This window comes from Bufo bufo, chromosome 7 (assembly GCF_905171765.1).
Source record: "Bufo bufo chromosome 7, aBufBuf1.1, whole genome shotgun sequence".
Lineage (NCBI taxonomy): Eukaryota > Metazoa > Chordata > Amphibia > Anura > Bufonidae > Bufo > Bufo bufo.
The window spans coordinates 231279507-231300324 of NC_053395.1; the positions used below are offsets into that span (position 1 = coordinate 231279507).

Genomic DNA, 20818 nt, shown 5'->3' on the forward strand with positions numbered 1-20818 from the left:
CAGGAGCTCAGCTAAGTGCGGCTTCCTACATTGCCGGTCAGGCCACGCCCCCCCCCCATAAATATATTTAAAATCAGAAGTGACAAAGAAATATGTGAAAACACACTCAGGCTGGCGCCTGGAACAATCCTGCAGCGGTCAGAACGGCAGACATGATAAATTATGGAGAATTACATAAGGGGGCGGAGCCTGACACTAAATGTATAAAGTGTCAGAGACAAGAGTCACAAGCTGCTACAATGTTACCATCCGCAGGTCGGGGCCGGACAGCTCAGATCATTTCTGCCACAAATTTGTGGCGAAATCCGCACGTGTTACTCCCTGCGCATGAGAGGAGTCCCCGGTGAAAATCTGCGGCTTTTCTGCATTCGCTATCCAAGCTTGTGGACTCTTTTTATTATAAACCCGCCATCCACCTGTATTGTACTGTAAATTACTACAGACAAAGAGGGTTCCCTGGATCTTAATACTGACGGCCTATCCTCAGCTGTTCGGCGTGCGTTAGCTTGCTGCCAATCGGCTGTTTCGGAGTAGCTCTTGCGCCGGAATGACACAGCTCTGTCCGGTGGGCAGTGAACGGACACGGTTCTGGCGCCGGAGCTGCTGTAGAACAGCTGATCAGTGGGGCGTTGACACCCTGCCCATCAGATATTGACAACTTATTCTGGGGATACGCCATCAATATTAAAAACCCAGAAAAACCCTTTAAGGTGTGGATTCTGCACGGAAAGTCCACTGTGGACCCGGCCTGACAGCGACCACTGGGGGCCACAGCCTCTGCCATGAGGAGGATGAAATGAACTCCAGCCAGTGGTACAGGAACGTGGAGAATGTAAAAGAATAGACGGTTTATTAGCAGTGAAAAAAATAAATATTAGAAAACAGGTAATTACAGCGTACACGCGTGTACATCCAGTATCTACATAGCAGCCTATGTGCGTCACATGACAGCGGTGACTTCAGCGCGGGGTCACAGTTCACGGGCATTAGTGGAGCAGCGGGTGAAAACGCATTGAAGACAAGACGCATTTAACCATTTAAGTACCAGTTATGAGATGTGGAGATGAGTGAGTCCACGGTGGGTCCAGGGGTCTTCTGGGTAAATTACGGCTGTTTGCTTCCCGCAATGAAGATGATGCCATGTTCCAGGTCTGGAATGTCACCCCGGAAGGCATCATCTTCCTCTACAAATTCGTCGCTCAGCTGCTTCCACCAGGGCCAGCGGCTGCGTTTCAGCATCGTGCTGTGACACTGCTTGGCTTTGAGGGCGACTGGGATGGATCTGCTGGTGAAGAAGTCGACGTCCTTCTCCGCTGCATCTCTGAGACTCGGCGCCCCTACAAAACAAAGTAATATCCATAGGAGTGTATTAATCATGTGACCTGCTGGGGGAAGACTAGACAGCGGTGATGTAAACGCATACCCATGAGCATGCTGATGTCTGTGCTGATCTGGGAGAGCAGCGCCTCCCTGCGTTGCTCAGCGCGTTGCTGCTGCTTCCTGCTCAGGAGGAAGTGGCCCAGTCTGTCCTGAACCTTCCCATGCAGCTCCTGGCTCTGCTCTAGCGACATCTGCTGGGCCTGACAGGAATAACACCCATTATTGTCCCGACAGCAGATTGCAAATAACGGACCGCATGCAGCTCCTGCTAATTATAACTGACTCATCACATTACACTCAGGAAATACAGGGACTGGGAACAGTCCTATAATAAGTATGAATGGTCTATCCCCCCCCACAGCCATGAGATCTAGAATATTCTGACCGGGCGTAGCTGGAGGTGAGCGTCCACTCTCTGCTGAAGCCTCCAATGCTCCTCGTCTGTCAGATCTTGGCGTTTTTTCCAAGGAGATAACGATTCGCGTATTTTTCTTTGTTTCTTTAAAAATCTTATTGCCTGTGGAATTAAGAAAAACAGAAACGTCTCTTCCTGACCGCAGAGGGTTGATCTCTGGATGCCTTCTCTTCTTTCACAGTGTCAGGCGTTATCCCAAGACTCCCGTTCATATAAAAACTCCCGCCATGTTACACGGTGGTGCACTGTGCTGCCTAAAATATCAACCGTTTATCTTATTTTCCTTCTCTGTGTCCCTGTGCAGCACCGCTGATTGTGTGCGGCTGAGCGCAGTCAGATGACCCATTTCTCTGCTTCTGCCAAAACTCCCCAAACCCCTAACATGCACTCAATGTCTTTCATTCGTCCTGCTCTAGATCACCAGCAGTCAGTCTCCCACCCCCTCTGGTACCTGTAAATATGGCCCCCAGTAAGTTCCCTCTCCTTCTGGCAGCTGTAAATATAGGGAGAAATGTATCGTTGTCTACGTAAGTAACTGAACACCAGGTGGAGCCATACTATGTAAGTAACTGACCACCAGGTGGAGCCATACTATGTATGTAACTGAACACCATGTGGTGCCATACTATGCAAGTAAGTGAACACCAGGTGGAGCCATACTATGTAAGTAACTGATCACCAGGTGGAGCCATACTATGTAAGTAACTGATCACCAGGGGGAGCCATACTATGTAAGTAACTGATCACCAGGTGGAGCCATACTATGTAAGTAACTGATCACCAGGGGGAGCCATACTATGTAAGTAACTGATCACCAGGGGGAGCCATACTATGTAAGTAACTGATCACCAGGGGGAGCCATACTATGTAAGTAACTGATCACCAGGGGGAGCCATACTATGTAAGTAACTGATCACCAGGGGGAGCCATACTATGTAAGTAACTGATCACCAGGGGGAGCCATACTATGTAAGTAACTGATCACCAGGGGGAGCCATACTATGTAAGTAACTGATCACCAGGGGGAGCCATACTATGTAAGTAACTGATCACCAGGGGGAGCCATACTATGTAAGTAACTGATCACCAGGGGGAGCCATACTATGTAAGTAACTGAACACCAGGTGGAGCCATACTATGTAAGTAACTGATCACCAGGGGGAGCCATACTATGTAAGTAACTGATCACCAGGGGGAGCCATACTATGTAAGTAACTGATCACCAGGGGGAGCCATACTATGTAAGTAACTGAACACCAGGTGGAGCCATACTATGTAAGTAACTGATCACCAGGGGGAGCCATACTATGTAAGTAACTGAACACCAGGTGGAGCCATACTATGTAACTGAACACCAGGTGGAGCCATACTATGTAAGTAACTGATCACCAGGGGGAGCCATACTATGTAAGTAACTGATCACCAGGGGGAGCCATACTATGTAAGTAACTGATCACCAGGGGGAGCCATACTATGTAAGTAACTGATCACCAGGGGGAGCCATACTATGTAAGTAACTGATCACCAGGGGGAGCCATACTATGTAAGTAACTGAACACCAGGTGGAGCCATACTATGTAAGTAACTGATCACCAGGGGGAGCCATACTATGTAAGTAACTGAACACCAGGTGGAGCCATACTATGTAACTGAACACCAGGTGGAGCCATACTATGTAAGTAACTGATCACCAGGGGGAGCCATACTATGTAAGTAACTGATCACCAGGGGGAGCCATACTATGTAAGTAACTGATCACCAGGGGGAGCCATACTATGTAAGTAACTGATCACCAGGGGGAGCCATACTATGTAAGTAACTGATCACCAGGGGGAGCCATACTATGTAAGTAACTGATCACCAGGGGGAGCCATACTATGTAAGTAACTGATCACCAGGTGAAGCCATACTATGTAAGTAACTGAACACCAGGTGGAGCCATACTATGTAAGTAACTGAACACCAGGTGGAGCCATACTATGTAAGTAACTGAACACCAGAGGGAGCCATACTATGTAAGTAACTGATCACCAGGTGAAGCCATACTATGTAAGTAACTGAACACCAGGTGGAGCCATACTATGTAAGTAACTGATCACCAGAGGGAGCCATACTATGTAAGTAACTGATCACCAGGTGGAGCCATACTATGTAAGTAACTGATCACCAGGTGGAGCCATACTATGCAAGTAAATAAACCCCAGGTGGAGCCATACTATGTAAGTAAATGTCAGAACTCAGAACTGGATGCTTGGAAATGGTGAGCACTGTCAGTTATGAATCATCTTTACAATAAATATATTTACTGATGACCCCTGTAACAGACTTACCGCCCTCTGGATGGTGACAGCGGCCTTGTACTGCTTCAGTGTTTGCTTCTGCAGCAGGAATCGTCTTCTGTCTCGGTGCCCCCTCCAGTGTTTCTGAATCATTAATGCAGACGTCTCCTGTGTCTCCTGGATGTGTTTCTCCACTTGTCCTGCAGAACATACATAATGAAGACGGTGGAGGCGAGTGACGATCACCGATATCCCCTCACTGCCTCTAGGTGACAGTTACACAGTTATGATCAGTTCACCTACATTGTATGTTGGAGACCACCCGCTGTCACCACCCACACTACACAAAGTCCTCATCACTGTTGTAGCTTATTTTTGGTTTCCTGTGCAGCGATTATAACACAGGCCATTGTCCTAGTGTGGACCCTGTGAGTGGTTTGGGCGGCCCACTCTTTCCTAAGCTGTTCTGTTACCTGCATGGACGATTTCCAGCAGTGTCAGCTGCTTCTCTCTGAACGCCCTCATTGCTCGGAGTCTCTGCAGTTTCAGCTGCTCCCTCAGCTCCTCTTCTTCTCTCTGCTTTTTCTGGTGCTTCATCTCTTGGTCACGTTTAGCTCTAGAAATTCAGAAGAAACATTTTAACTTTGGACAACTTGGAATTGTCTTCTGTAAAGTTAGGAACTATGGAACCATAATGGATAAACGTGTAATGTCAGGACAGAGGGCGCTCTGAGATGAATCTGCCCGGTGGGTGTGATACTCTGTAATATCCCCGACTACACCCCATCTATGTGTCAGCTCGCTGCTCCCGGGGGGCTGTAGAGGGCGCTCTGAGATGAACCTGCCCGGTGGGTGTGATACTCTGTAATATCCCCGACTACACCCTATCTACAGTCTTGTGAAAAAATTAGGACACCCTTTGAAAGCATGTGGTTTTTTGTAACATTTTTAATAAATGGTTATTTCATCTCCGTTTCAACAATACAGAGAGATTAAAGTAATCCAACTAAACAAAGAAAACTGAAGAAAAGTCTTTTCAAGATCTTCTGTAAATGTCATTCTACAAAAATGCCTATTCTAACTGAGGAAAAAGATAGGACACCCTTGCCCCTAATAGCGAGTGTTACCTCCTTTGGCTGAAATAACTGCAGTGAGACGGTTCTTGTAGCCATCTACCAGTCTTCGACATCGGTCTGAGGAAATTTTACCCCACTCCTCAATGCAGAACTTTTTCAGCTGTGAGATGTTTGAGGGGTTTCTTGCACGTACAGCCCTTTTCAAGTCACCCCACAGCATCTCAATGGGATTCAAATCTGGACTTTGACTTGGCCATTCCAGGACTCTCCATTTCTTCTTTTTCAGCCAATCTTTGGTTGATTTACTAGTATGTTTTGGGTCATTGTCATGTTGCATGGTCCAGTTCCGCTTCAGCTTTAATTTTCTAACTGATGGTCTCACATGTTCTTCAAGCACCTTCTGATACACAGTAGAATTCATCGTGGATTCTATGATGGTGAGCTGACCAGGTCCTGCTGCAGCAAAGCAGCCCCAAACCATGACACTTCCACCTCCATGCTTCACAGTTGGTATGAGGTTCTTTTCTTGGAATGCTGTGTTTGGTTTACGCCAAACATGTCCTCTGCTGTTGTGTCCAAATAATTCAATTTTGGACTCATCTGTCCAAAGAACATTATTCCAGAAGTCCTGGTCTTTGTCAACTTTATTGCTGGCAAATGTCAGTCTGGCCTCGATGTTTCTCTTGGAAAGCAAAGGTTTCCTCCTTGCACACCTCCCATGCAAGTTAAACTTGTACAGTCTCTTTCTGATTGTAGAGGCATGTACTTCTACATCAACAGTAGCCAGAGCCTGCTGTAGTTCTCGAGATGACACTTTAGGGTTTTTGGATACCTCTTTTAGCATCTTGCGGTCTGCTCTTGGGGTGAACTTGCTGGGGCGACCAGTCCTGGGCATGTTGGCAGTTGTTTTGAAAGCCCTCCACTTGTAGACTATCTTCCGGACAGTGGAATGGCTGATTTCAAAATCTTTTGAGATCTTTTTAAATCCCTTCCCAGACTCATAGGCTGCTACAATCTTTTTTCTGAAGTCCTCTGACAGCTCTTTTGCTCTCACCATGGTGCTCACTCTCACTTCAACAGTCAGGAGCACACCAAACTAAATGTCTGAGGTTTAAATAGGGCAAGCCTCATTCAACATGCAGAGTAACGATCTACTAATTATGTGCACCTGGTGTGATATACCTGTGTGAGATCTGAGCCAATTTAAGAGGGAATACATGTGAGGGTGTCCTATCTTTTTCCTCAGTTAGAATAGGCATTTTTGTAGAATGACATTTACAGAAGATCTTGAAAAGACTTTTCTTCAGTTTTCTTTGTTTAGTTGGATTACTTTAATCTCTCTGTATTGTTGAAACGGAGATGAAATAACCATTTATTAAAAATGTTACAAAAAACCACATGCTTTCAAAGGGTGTCCTAATTTTTTCACATGACTGTATGTGTCAGCTCGCTGCTCCCAGGGCGCTGTAGAGGGCGCTCGGAGATGAATCTGTCCGGTGGGTGTGATACTCTGTATATAATGTCCCCGACTACACCCCATCTATGTGTCAGCTCGCTGCTCCCAGGGGGCTGTAGAGGGCGCTCTGAGATGAACCTGCCCGGTGGGTGTGATACTCTGTAATATCCCCGACTACACCCCATCTATGTGTCAGCTCGCTGCTCCCGGGGCGCTGTAGAGGGCGCTCTGAGATGAACCTGCCCGGTGGGTGTGATACTCTGTAATATCCCCGACTACACCCCATCTATGTGTCAGCTCGCTGCTCCCAGGGTGCTGTAGAGGGCGCTCGGAGATAAACCTGCCCGGTGGGTATGATACTCTGTATATAATGTCCCCGACTACACCCCATCTATGTGTCAGCTCGCTGCTCCCGGGGTGCTGTAGAGGGCGCTCTGAGATGAATCTGCCCGGTGGGTATGATACTCTGTATATAATGTCCCCGACTACACCCCATCTATGTGTCAGCTCGTTGCTCCCGGGGGGCTGTAGAGGGCGCTCTGAGATGAATCTGTCCGGTGGGTGTGATACTCTGTATATAATGTCCCCGACTACACCCCATCTATGTGTCAGCTCGCTGCTCCCGGGGTGCTGTAGAGGGCGCTCTGAGATGAATCTGTCCGGTGGGTGTGATACTCTGTATATAATGTCCCCGACTACACCCCATCTATGTGTCAGCTCGCTGCTCCCGGGGGGCTGTAGAGGGCGCTCTGAGATGAACCTGCCCGGTGGGTATGATACTCTGTATATAATGTCCCCGACTACACCCCATCTATGTGTCAGCTCGCTGCTCCCGGGGCGCTGTAGAGGGCGCTCTGAGATGAACCTGCCCGGTGGGTGTGATACTCTGTATATAATGTCCCCGACTACACCCCATCTATGTGTCAGCTCGCTGCTCCCGGGGGGCTGTAGAGGGCGCTCGGAGATGAACCTGCCCGGTGGGTGTGATACTCTGTATATAATGTCCCAGACTACACCCCATCTATGCGTCAGCTCGCTGCTCCCGGGGGGCTGTAGAGGGCGCTCTGAGATGAATCTGTCCGGTGGGTGTGATACTCTGTATATAATGTCCCCGACTACACCCCATCTATGTGTCAGCTCGCTGCTCCCGGGGTGCTGTAGAGGGCGCTCTGAGATGAATCTGTCCGGTGGGTGTGATACTCTGTATATAATGTCCCCGACTACACCCCATCTATGTGTCAGCTCGCTGCTCCCGGGGCGCTGTAGAGGGCGCTCTGAGATGAATCTGTCCGGTGGGTGTGATACTCTGTATATAATATCCCCGACTACACCCCATCTATGTGTCAGCTCGCTGCTCCCAGGGCGCTGTAGAGGGCGCTCGGAGATAAACCTGCCCGGTGGGTATGATACTCTGTATATAATGTCCCCGACTACACCCCATCTATGTGTCAGCTCGCTGCTCCCGGGGCGCTGTAGAGGGCGCTCTGAGATGAATCTGTCCGGTGGGTGTGATACTCTGTATATAATGTCCCCGACTACACCCCATCTATGTGTCAGCTCGCTGCTCCCGGGGCGCTGTAGAGGGCGCTCTGAGATGAATCTGCCCGGTGGGTGTGATACTCTGTATATAATGTCCCCGACTACACCCCATCTATGTGTCAGCTCGCTGCTCCCGGGGCGCTGTAGAGGGCGCTCTGAGATGAACCTGCCCGGTGGGTGTGATACTCTGTATATAATGTCCCCGACTACACCCCATCTATGTGTCAGCTCGCTGCTCCCAGGGCGCTGTAGAGGGCGCTCTGAGATGAACCTGCCCGGTGAGTGTGATACTCTGTATATAATGTCCTCGACTACACCCCATCTATGTGTCAGCTCACTGCTCCCGGGGGGCTGTAGAGGGCGCTCTGAGATGAACCTGCCCGGTGGGTGTGATACTCTGTATATAATGTCCCCGACTACACCCCATCTATGTGTCAGCTCGCTGCTCCCGGGGGGCTGTAGAGGGCGCTCTGAGATGAATCTGTCCGGTGGGTGTGATACTCTGTATATAATGTCCCCGACTACACCCCATCTATGTGTCAGCTCACTGCTCCCGGGGGGCTGTAGAGGGCGCTCGGAGATAAACCTGCCCGGTGAGTGTGATACTCTGTATATAATGTCCCCGACTACACCCATCTATGTGTCAGCTCGCTGCTCCCGGGGTGCTGTAGAGGGCGCTCTGAGATGAACCTGCCCGGTGGGTGTGATACTGTGTATATAATGTCCCCGACTACACCCATCTATGTGTCAGCTCGCTGCTCCCGGGGGGCTGTAGAGGGCGCTCGGAGATGAATCTGCCCGGTGGGTGTGATACTCTGTATATAATGTCCCCGACTACACCCCATCTTTGTGTCAGCTCGCTGTTTGCACATAACTAATAGATTTGTCTAAGCCACCAGAAAGTACTGAGCTTCTGGCATCCTAAGGGGGTCGTTTATCATGCCATTTGTGCCACAATTTTGAAGTAAAAAAAAGTTGTACATGCTGTCACATGCCATTTTTCCACAAAATGTGCACCTTAGAGAAGTGGGTGTGAATGTGAGCATGGTTAACTATGCTATTTAGGTGGAACGCCAGAGTTATCAACTGGGACTTTTTAAAAATGTGCAGAAAATGGCACAATCATATTCCAGCATGCAGTCGCATATAAGAACTAGAGTAAGTATTTTGTTCAGAGATGCGGAAAATTTATGAAACAATGTGTGACGTTTGATAAATTTGGTGTAAATTACAGCAAAGCAGAATCAAGAAAAACAGACTTCATCCCTCCCTTATTGCATAAAAAAAAAAAAGACCAAAATGTTATAAAATTATCAGCCAACTGTCTGGGAAGTAACAGAAACAAGAATGTAGATTAGCGGTCAGGTGGCAGACATTGTGTGGTGCGCGTCCGCACGTAGAAAAACCTAGGTATGCCAAAAACTGTATATAACACACGTGAGCTGATTTACGCTGAAACACTAGTGCTGCAAACATAATGGATACTCAGAATATCGATGTCCGCGCCGCAGGGCTCGCACCTGAAGCTCCTCTGTAAAGATGTCACGGCACCAGGTAACTTCCTCATCCTCTTCCGTATCTGAAAGCCCCTCCACACCGCCTGGACGATGCACGCGGCGCGGTGCAGTCTCTGCGCACAGGAAGTTCATGTGTTACAATTCTCATAACAGGCAGGGACTAAAGATTCAGTTGCAAAATGTGCCGGTACGGCAGGTGCTGCCTGCCAATTAGGACGAGGGCTCTGTTATAATCGTCAACCCAAACCTGGCCTAAGATTTCACCAGGAGTAACAGCGGGTACACTAATATTACTGCTCTGTGTATGTCCAATCGCCTGATGGATCTCATTATAGGACCTCTGGTTCAAAGGACCTTTTATTTAAAGGAATAGCAGAGGTATTCTGACTGAAGACCCATTTATAAACTGGAGGGCGCTGGAGAGGGCAACTCTGCCCTGAAGCTCTCATCACGCCCACTGGTAGCAGCCGACGCCACATTCCATTAGATACATTAGTGAATTATCTAATCTGAACCTTGACCTACACACAGCTTCATGACAGGTGTTGGATTTAACTCATTTTGCAAGGAAGAATGTACCGGATAAAGTAATGCAAAATTCTGGTGGAAAGAGCCGTTCCCTGTCGGCACACATATTCTAGTCCAGTAGTAACCGTCACAGTGCCCCGCCTGTCCAGTTACAGCGAGAGTTAGGGAAGGTTCACACACAGTGTTTTGGAGGAGATTTTCCTGCAGGTTTTTCAGCCAAAAACAGAAGTAGATTCAAAAGGAATTGATAATATAAAGGAAGGACGTGCACGTCTCCTTCTTGCTGGATCCTCTTCTGACTTTGGCTTAAAAACTTAATGGAAAATCTGCCTCAAAACCTCAAATCTCCGTGTGAACCTCCCGTTCTAGTGTCCCATCAGAGCCATGGGTTGCAGATTAGTCTGTGTTTGCACTTTACCTGCAGCTCCTCCTGCTGGTAGGAGCCGGAATACAGAACATCCAAGAGGCGGCTGAGCTCGCGGCCAAAACCTTTCCCGGTCCATTGTTTGCTCAACAGAGATCTGAGCCCTGCGTATGAATAAAACATATTCAATGTGAAGGAAGAGACTCTCTTATGTAATTAGGAGATCAACTCAGTGGAAGTCATAAAGCGGCAGTAAATGACATATTAGAGCAATGTTTACTTCCACCGGACGGGCGGGCTGCTGGAGGACACACGCTCACTCAGCGCCCCCACGATACACGTCCTCTGCTCATCACACAACTAATACAGCCACGTCAGCTCATGTAACGTGAAGTTATCTGGATTTGCAGGGGGAAAATCTGCAGTGAAAATATCCACACATTCATGGACCCGTGGTGCAGATTCTTTCTAGGGATGATTTCGACATGGAATCTATGGCAAGCCTATTTCCTGTCCCATGTGGATGCACCTTTATACACTGTAAAGGGTACGAGGGGCAGCATGGGGCACCATCAGACTGACCCTGCCCAGAGAGGGGCTCCTGAGTCAAGCTGGTATTAGACAGATCACCCTATGGAAAGGAGTCCTGCAAGGCCTCATGCACACGACCGCTGTGTGTTCTGCTGTGCGCAAATTGCGGATCCGCAAAACACGGATGGCGTCCGTGTGCGTTCCGCAATTTGCGGAGCGGCACGGACAGCCATTGATATAACTGCCTATTCTTGTCTGCAAAACAGACAAGAATAGGACCGGTTATATTTTTTTTGCGGACCTCGGAACGGAGCAACGGATGCGGACAGCACACGGAGTGATGTCCGCATCTTTTGCGGCCCCATTGAAGGGAATGGGTCCGCATCCAAGTCGCAAAAACTGCGGATCGGATGCGGACCAAAACAACGGTTGTGTGCATGAGGCCTAAGGCCTCCTGCACACGAACGTATTTTTTTGCAGTCCGCAAAAAAGGGTCCCGTTTTTCCGTGATCCGTGACCGTTTTTTCGTCCGTGGGTCTTCCTTCATTTTTGGAGGATCCACGGACATGAAAAAAAAGTCGTTTTGGTGTCCGCCTGGCCGTGCGGAGGCAAACGGATCCGTCCTGAATTACAATGCAAGTCAATGGGGACGGATCCGTTTGACGTTGACACAGTATGGTGCAATTTCAAACGGATCCGTCCCCCATTGACTTTCAATGTAAAGTCAGGAGTTAATATACCATCGGATCGGAGTTTTCTCCAATCCAATGGTATATTTTAACTTGAAGCGTCCCCATCACCATGGGAACGCCTCTATGTTAGAATATACCGTCGGATTTGAGTTACATTGTGAAACTCAAATCCGACAGTATATTCTAACACAGAGGCGTTCCCATGGTGATGGGGACGCTTCAGGTTAGAATATACTAAAAGAACTGTGTACATGACTGCCCCCTGCTGCCTGGCAGGTGCTGCCAGGCAGCAGGGGGCAGCCCCCCCCTGTAGTTAACACATTGGTGGCCAGTGTGGCCCCCCCCCCCCCCCCTCCCTCCCCTGTAGTTAACTCGTTGGTGGCCAGTGGGCCCCCCCCTCCCTCCCCTGTAGTTAACTCGTTGGTGGCCAGTGGGCCTTCTCACCTCCCTCCCCCTCCTAATTAAAATCTCCCCCCTATCATTGGTGGCAGCGGAGTGTACCGATCGGAGTCCCAGTTTAATCGCTGGGGCTCCGATCGGTAACCATGGCAACCAGGACGCTACTGCAGTCCTGGTTGCCATGGTTACTTAGCAATTTGTAGAACCATTATACTTTACCTGCGAGCTGCGATGGTCTGCGTCCGGTCGGGAGCTCCTCCTACTGGTAAGTGACAGGTCCGGCCGGGAGCTCTTCCTACTGGTAAGTGACATGACCTGTCACTTACCAGTAGGAGGAGCTCCCGGCCGGACCTGTCACTTACCAGTAGGAGGAGCTCCCGACCGGACGCAGACCATCGCAGCTCGCAGGTAAAGTATAATGGTTCTACAAATTGCTAAGTAACCATGGCAACCAGGACTGCAGTAGCGTCCTGGTTGCCATGGTTACCGATCGGAGCCCCAGCGATTAAACTGGGACTCCGATCGGTACACTCCGCTGCCACCAATGATAGGGGGGAGATTTTAATTAGGAGGGGGAGGGAGGGGAGAAGGCCCACTGGCCACCAACGAGTTAACTACAGGGGAGGGGGGGGGGGGGCGGCCGCACTGGCCACCAATGAGTTAACTACAGGGGAGGGAGGGGGGGGCCGGCCACACTGGCCACCAATGTGTTAACTACATGGGGGGGGGGGGTGCCCCCTGCTGCCTGGCAGCACCTTCCAGGCAGCAGTCATGTACACAGTTCTGTTAGTATATTCTAACCTAAAGCATCCCCATCACCATGGGGACGCCTCTGTGTTAGAATATACTGTCGGTTCTGAGTTTTCACGAAGTGAAAACTCAGCTATGAAAAAGCTTTTATGCAGACGGATCTTCGGATCCGTCTGTATAAAAACTAACCTACGGCCACGGATGCCAATCTTGTGTGCATCCGTGTTCTTTCACGGACCCATTGACTTGAATGGGTCCGTGAACCGTTGGCCGTGAAAAAAATAGGACAGGTCATATTTTTTTCACGGCCAGGAAACACGGATCACGGATGCGGCTGCAAAACGGTGCATTTTACGTTTTTTCAACGGACCCATTGAAAGTCAATGGGTCCGCGAAAAAAAAACGGAAAACGGCACAACGGCCACGGGTGCACACAACGGTCGTGTGCAGGAGGCCTAAAGACTGATGTATTCTCCAACTTGCACCTCTGAGATACCTTTATATCGAGTGACCACCATCCGCACTAAATGAGGATAGGACTCCACCATCAGAAGCAGCGACCGAGTTGCAGAATTGCCAGTGACGGGATTGGATGAGGCGGACAGTTTGTAAACCAGTTCGTCCAGGATCGAATGCAGTGTCTCCTCTGGAATCTGATGCAAGACGGTGCTGCAAGCAACAAGAAAGCAGACTGCTGACTGCACGCATGATCAGCTACCTGTGCACATGGATCAGTGACTGCACACATGGATTTCTGAACGCACACATGGATTTCTGAACGCACACACGGACTGCTGCCTGTACACACGGACCGCACTCCGCACCCACACACGGACTGCTGACTGCACGCATGATCAGCTACCTGTGCACACATTAATTTCTGAATGCACACAAGGACTGCTGCCTGTACACACAGACCGCACTCTGCACACACACGGACCGCACTCCGCCCACACGCACCGCTGCCCGCACCCACACACACACGGACTGCTGCCCGCACCCACACACACACACGGACTGCTGCCCGCACCCACACCCACACACGGACTGCTGCCCGCACCCACACCCACACACGGACTGCTGCCCGCACCCACACCCACACACGGACTGCTGCCCGCACCCACACCCACACACGGACTGCTGCCCGCACCCACACCCACACACGGACTGCTGCCCGCACCCACACCCACACACGGACTGCTGCCCGCACCCACACACGGACTGCTGCCCGCACCCACACCCACACACGGACTGCTGCCCGCACCCACACACGGACTGCTGCCCGCACCCACACACGGACTGCTGCCCGCACCCACACACGGACTGCTGCCCGCACCCACACCCACACACAGACTGCTGCCCGCACCCACACACGGACTGCTGCCCGCACCCACACACGGACTGCTGCCCGCACCCACACACGGACTGCTGCCCGCACCCACACACGGACTGCTGCCCGCACCCACACACGGACTGCTGCCCGCACCCACACACGGACTGCTGCCCGCACCCACACACGGACTGCTGCCCGCACCCACACACGGACTGCTGCCCGCATACAAAGACTGCTGCCTGCACATGGATGGTGAAGCCATACTGCACTGGAAGAACTGCTGCGCTTACATTTTACTGTATGAATGTGAATGAGATTTGTGGCATCAATACTCAGAACCTCTATGGGGCTCAGAAATGTCTCTGAGGGAAACAATCCATCATTTACAATGGACTCAAACTAGCCATTTTGTCACTTATTGTATAAAATGGATGGTGGATGGATGGTGGAGTGTGGACTGTGCCCAGGGTGCCCCACGTTCTGGCAGATAATGGTGCAGGATTCAGAGGTCCCCCTAGGTCTGTCCTCTGCTACTTGACCGGGATGAAGTCAGCTCAGAAGCTGGTGTGATGTCTAACGTTTGAGGCCAGAGTAAGCCCTACCACAAGGGTCTGCAGGATTCCCTCCCCTAGAAACTTGAGATATAATTCTAGAAATCAATGATCCGTGGTGACACTGATAACCCTGAAGATGAATCCTCGGCTGCTGTGCTGGGCATAGATGTGCACATGCAGCTGGGAGCTCCATCGGGCATATCCCCGCTGCACTGTGTCAGTCTTTTATGCAGAGTTTCATGTTTTATTCAAACGATATCAGCGCTTTCCTCTGTCAGTCTTACAGTCACACAGCATTAATCACACTACCTGTTGGCGCGTAGGATGGCCTGCAGTACAGACATGACGGCCGTGCTGCTCTCCACATCATCAGTCATCAGTAACTGCAGGAAATGGTCCTGTCTGAGAACTGCAGATAAACCCGAGACGGTCACACATTACATCTTGTGTTATCGGAGGTGATGAAGGCACAGAGGCCTCGTACGGGCAGAGATCTGGGTGTCAGAACACGGGAAAATGCTGCAAACCGGGGCCGAATCAGAAAGGTGCGGGGGCTATCAGCACCTACACAGATCACCGCATGATGTTCTTAAAGGGGCTGTCCAGTATTTTACTACTGATGGTCTATCTGTAGAACAGGCCATCAAAATCCGTTGGGTCTGTCACACCCCATACCGCCCACCAGTAATTCAGCAGTATTTCCAGTGCCAGAAACTGACATCAGAACTTCACGGCTCTGTCCACCGCGTGGTGAGCAGTGCTGCCCCCATAGATGTGAATCACAATGGACAAGCTGATCAGTGGGGTGTCGGACCCCCGCCAATCAGATCTGGAAAACCCTGTGGACTGGTCATCTATTTGGACATAAGCATTTTAGTAAATACTTGTATTTACCGTGAAAAAAAAACATTCTGAAGCATCTATGAACTCGGTGTTTGCCATTCCTCTGATATTGCTCCTAGAAATGTATGGCTAAATCGACAACTGGGTGCTGCCGTTCGCCTTGTCTCAGGGGCATGTCCCTACACCAAGGATCAGCAACCTCGGGCGCTCCAGCTGTTCCCAGAATCCTCCTTTCACTTTTTTTAGGAGTAACAAGAACAGATGAGCAAGCGTGCATGCTGGGAGTTGCGGTGTCACAGCAGCTGGAGTGCCGAAGGTTACGGGACCTTGCCCTACACAGTCTCACTGGTCAGACTGTGCAGGGACCCCCCAACTAGTAACACTCAGCTGTCAATTCATTGTGCACAGTGCAAAGTTATATGAAATGATGCTCCTGAATGGTTATATTACAGGGAACACAATTATTAACACGTCAGTAGCGTGGACGGAACCTCCCTTACAGCACAAGACTCCATTACTTACATCTAATCGCTCTGCAAGTAACCAGAGAGGACTGACCATATAGAAAGTAATCATCGTCATCTGAATGATCATTCACGATCACGTGGGGGATGTGCTGCCCCCAATGACTCTATTGTCCACATGATCAGCACAGGCCAGTGGTCGGGGATAAGTGCTCGAATGTGCTAATGTTCCCCGATCATCGGCCCTTGCAAGAGAGATTCTGATGACTTGTCCCACCAGTGTTGTCATAGGGACCTGGGGTGGGATACGATCAGCATCCACATCTTGCCTGGCTGGTTAGTGGCGTGTGTATGTGTGGACATAGATGTGGATGGTGATTTGCATTGACACCAGTTCTTCACCAGAAACCCCAGCACCAACCTCCTGACTGTTCCCCTATACATTCCAGAGTGAACCTTTCATACGTCCCCCTCAGAGAGTCACTTACCGAGCTCCGCCAGCTGTAGGTGACCGCTGAACAACCAGCAGAGAGACTCCATCACCAGCCGGAAACACCGCAGCAGCTCTGCGCGCTCCGCGTCCTTCCAGGAAAAAGAGACAAATCCTCACTGGTGATGCCGACTGAGGCGGCCAGACACGTACAGACTGAGGCATTATAATGGGCTGCCCTGTCCACATCCATACGGCGCAGTCTATAGCAGTGCTGGCGAACCTATGGCACAGGTGCCAGAGGTGGCACTTAGAGCCCTCTCTGTGGGCACCTGCACCCTGAAAAAAAGTCTATGGTGTACCAATATGCCTTAGACCTATGCTGCCATTCATCAGTACAGGGCGCACTATGAACAGTACAAGCAGTGCATTGTATGTATGTAGGCTATTATAGCTAAATAATAAAGTACATGGACGATATTCTATATTGGTATTCAGGTTAAATTGCTGTGTTGGCACTTTGCGATAAATAAGTGGGTTTTGGGTTACAGTTTGGGCACTCGGTCTCTAAAAGGTTTGCCATCACTGGTCTATAGGGACACTGTGTATATATAACGCGTCCATACGGTGCAGTCTATAGGGACACTGTATATATAACGCGTCCATACGGTGCAGTCTATAGGGACACTGTATATATAACGCGTCCATACGGTGCAGTCTATAGGGACACTGTGTATATATAACGCGTCCATACGGTGCAGTCTATAGGGACACTGTGTATATATAACGCGTCCATACGGTGCAGTCTATAGGGACACTGTGTATATATAACGCGTCCATACGGTGCAGTCTATAGGGACACTGTGTATATATAACGCGTCCATACGGTGCAGTCTATAGGGACACTGTGTATATATAACGCGTCCATACGGTGCAGTCTATAGGGACACTGTATATATAACGCGTCCATACGGTGCAGTCTGTAGGGACACTGTATATATATAACGCGTCCATACGGTGCAGTCTATAGGGACACTGTGTATATATAACGCGTCCATACGGTGCAGTCTATAAAGACACTGTGTATATATAACGCGTCCATACGGTGCAGTCTATAGGGACACTGTGTATATATAACGCGTCCATACGGTGCAGTCTATAGGGACACTGTATATATAACGCGTCCATACGGTGCAGTCTATAGGGACACTGTATATATAACGCGTCCATACGGTGCAGTCTATAGGGACACTGTATATATAACGCGTCCATACGGTGCAGTCTATAGGGACACTGTATATATAACGCGTCCATACGGTGCAGTCTATAGGGACACTGTATATATAACGCGTCCATACGGTGCAGTCTATAGGGACACTGTATATATAACGCGTCCATACGGTGCAGTCTATAGGGACACTGTATATATAACGCGTCCATACGGTGCAGTCTATAGGGACACTGTATATATAACGCGTCCATACGGTGCAGTCTATAGGGACACTGTATATATAACGCGTCCATACGGTGCAGTCTATAGGGACACTGTATATATAACGCGTCCATACGGTGCAGTCTATAGGGACACTGTATATATAACGCGTCCATACGGTGCAGTCTATAGGGACACTGTATATATAACGCGTCCATACGGTGCAGTCTATAGGGACACTGTATATATAACGCGTCCATACGGTGCAGTCTATAGGGACACTGTATATATAACGCGTCCATACGGTGCAGTCTATAGGGACACTGTATATATAACGCGTCCATACGGTGCAGTCTATAGGGACACTGTATATATAACGCGTCCATACGGTGCAGTCTATAGGGACACTGTATATATAACGCGTCCATACGGTGCAGTCTATAGGGACACTGTATATATAACGCGTCCATACGGTGCAGTCTATAGGGACACTGTATATATAACGCGTCCATACGGTGCAGTCTATAGGGACACTGTATATATAACGCGTCCATACGGTGCAGTCTATAGGGACACTGTATATATAACGCGTCCATACGGTGCAGTCTATAGGGACACTGTATATATAACGCATCCATACGGTGCAGTCTATAGGGACACTGTATATATAACGCGTCCATACGGTGCAGTCTATAGGGACACTGTATATATATAACGCATCCATACGGTGCAGTCTATAGGGACACTGTATATATATAACGCATCCATACGGTGCAGTCTATAGGGACACTGTATATATAACGCGTCCATACGGTGCAGTCTATGTAATACCTACCTTGACTGAGCGCACATATCTCGCTTGGATCCGTCTTCCCAGCACTAACATGTTCAGGGCGGCAGATGGAAGCAACTTTGAGTAAAAGTCCTCGGCATCGTTCTTGGGATTGAAACCAACACAGCACTTACTAGGAGACAGTAAAACGGAAGGTGCGTTACTGCCTGACACACCACAGAGATCCGCGGCCGCACCTCTGTATGGCACATATTGCAGAAACGCCACAGATGTCCAAATGGGAATATCCCTTTAAGCGCCTGAAGGCGTCCTAGCTTTGAGATGTGTTAGTTTCCATACAGCGTGTGTTCAGCCCTGCAATAGTTAAAGGAGCTAACTCGCCCATTCTGTCCCCGCCGATCCAGCACAGAGGCTCCGGATCGGACGCTTTGGTCACACGCTGGCGGCTTTAGCATTTTCTGATTTCATTAGGTATTTTTGAAAACATGGACAACTCCTGTAAAGGGGTATACAGTGGATAGAGCTGGGCTGCAGTACCTGGCACGGCCACTGCACAGTGTATGGCGCCTTCTGTCTCTGACACCCGCTGAAAACACCTGACGGTGGGGGTGCCGGGTGATGACCTATCCGGATCAATGCCACAATGCAGTATTGTCTATACAGCGCCTAATAGATGTTCTTTCTGTATGACTTTAGAGCAGGAGGTTTGGAGCTGTGTGTCAGACGTTCTACGTTACCTTAGGACCTCAGTCAGACCAGCAGCAGTCGTCCACACGCCTTCCACCCGGCTGAAGTCCCGCTTCAGGACCAGAACACAGTACTGGATCAGGCCATAGTTGTAAGAATCCTCCTTCAGTCTCTGCAGATCTTCGCTCCCGGCCGCGGCGCTCCCCAGGATATCTGAGGCACACAGACCGATTACAAAGCTGCTGAGGTAAGTCCAGGCCCCAGTAATGGCCGTGCGCACTCACCTCTCAGGGTCAGCAGCAGAACCGGCTCTGAACCGTCGCTGCTCTCCGTCAGCTTAGACGCCAGCTCCAGGATCCTGAGGTCCACGCCGTCCATGGCGCTCATCCTGCTCCTGTGAGGGAACACGCGGGAAAATAACGGGAAGTCATGACAATCACATCGGCCTTTACTACAGCTGAGGGTTTGTTACAATGCATCCAGTCTGTGAAACAAACAGTGTGCACTTGTAACAAACTATCAAGACAGGGGAGGGATTTGTGCTGCGGATTGTCTAGAGACTGATACTGTGTAACAAACGCTCAGCAGTGAGAAGTAAGGGGATGCAAGCAAAGAGTTGCCATTCACTCACAGCAAGCAGAGATCTTGAAAATGGCGAGGAACTGCAACCATGGACAACTTAAACCAGGGATGTGTGAAACTACAACTCCCAGCATGCACATTCACTCAAATCCAGTAGGCATGAATGAAGCATGCTGGGGGTTGCTGACCTAAACCAAGTCTGCACCCCCCAAAAAAATAAAATAAAAAATATGGCCGCCGCACCCCCCAAAGTGTCTGTTTCTGTGCCCGGCTGCCCCTCAGCTCTGGACCCATTACTGTAGCGCCCCCGACCCTTCAGGACTCACAGAGTAGCGCAGTCTATCCTCCCAGCTCAGACCGGACACCGGCACTGGGAATGACTGGACGTCGCCTAGCAACCAGAAACAACTCCAGCCAGGCTTCCTCCTTCTGCCAGGCCTCAGTCGCCATGCATTCTGGGAAATGAAATAGCTTCGTCAGCGCTGGGGTCAGTATCGAGGCCCCGGCTCTGAGACCATAGAGGCTCTCTTGTTTATCCCTTTCTGTTCGGGCTGTAACCATTTTGGCGAAGGACCGAGCGCTAGTCTGTGGAGGGGTGGTCGTCAGGAAGATGGCGGCTGTGCAGAGGACACATTCATCGCGTTGCGAATATACTCTACTCTCTCCAGAGAGCGCAGCCAAACAGGGTCAACAGTGGAGGGGCGTGGCTAACTCTTGACGTCAGTTTATCACAGCGAATCAAAGTGTCCTGCTCTCCTGGGAGCCCAATGACAA

At 49.9% G+C, this 20818-nt stretch overlaps 1 protein-coding gene across 1 annotated transcript; it reads right to left on the reverse strand.

Annotated features, from left to right (window-relative positions):
- Positions 1 to 492: 492 nt before the first annotated feature.
- Positions 493 to 20727, reverse strand: IQCB1 (IQ motif containing B1). Its single transcript, XM_040440279.1, has 14 exons — positions 20371 to 20727; positions 19747 to 19856; positions 19513 to 19675; positions 18818 to 18947; positions 16609 to 16702; positions 15123 to 15222; positions 13423 to 13595; positions 10609 to 10718; positions 9666 to 9775; positions 4548 to 4690; positions 4126 to 4274; positions 1766 to 1897; positions 1424 to 1580; positions 493 to 1337 (listed from the first exon to the last, which is right to left on the reverse strand). The coding sequence occupies exons 2-14, from the start codon at positions 19847 to 19849 to the stop codon at positions 1105 to 1107; spliced, it is 1797 nt and encodes a 598-aa protein (XP_040296213.1). The 5' UTR covers positions 19850 to 19856; positions 20371 to 20727; the 3' UTR covers positions 493 to 1104.
- Positions 20728 to 20818: the final 91 nt, after the last annotated feature.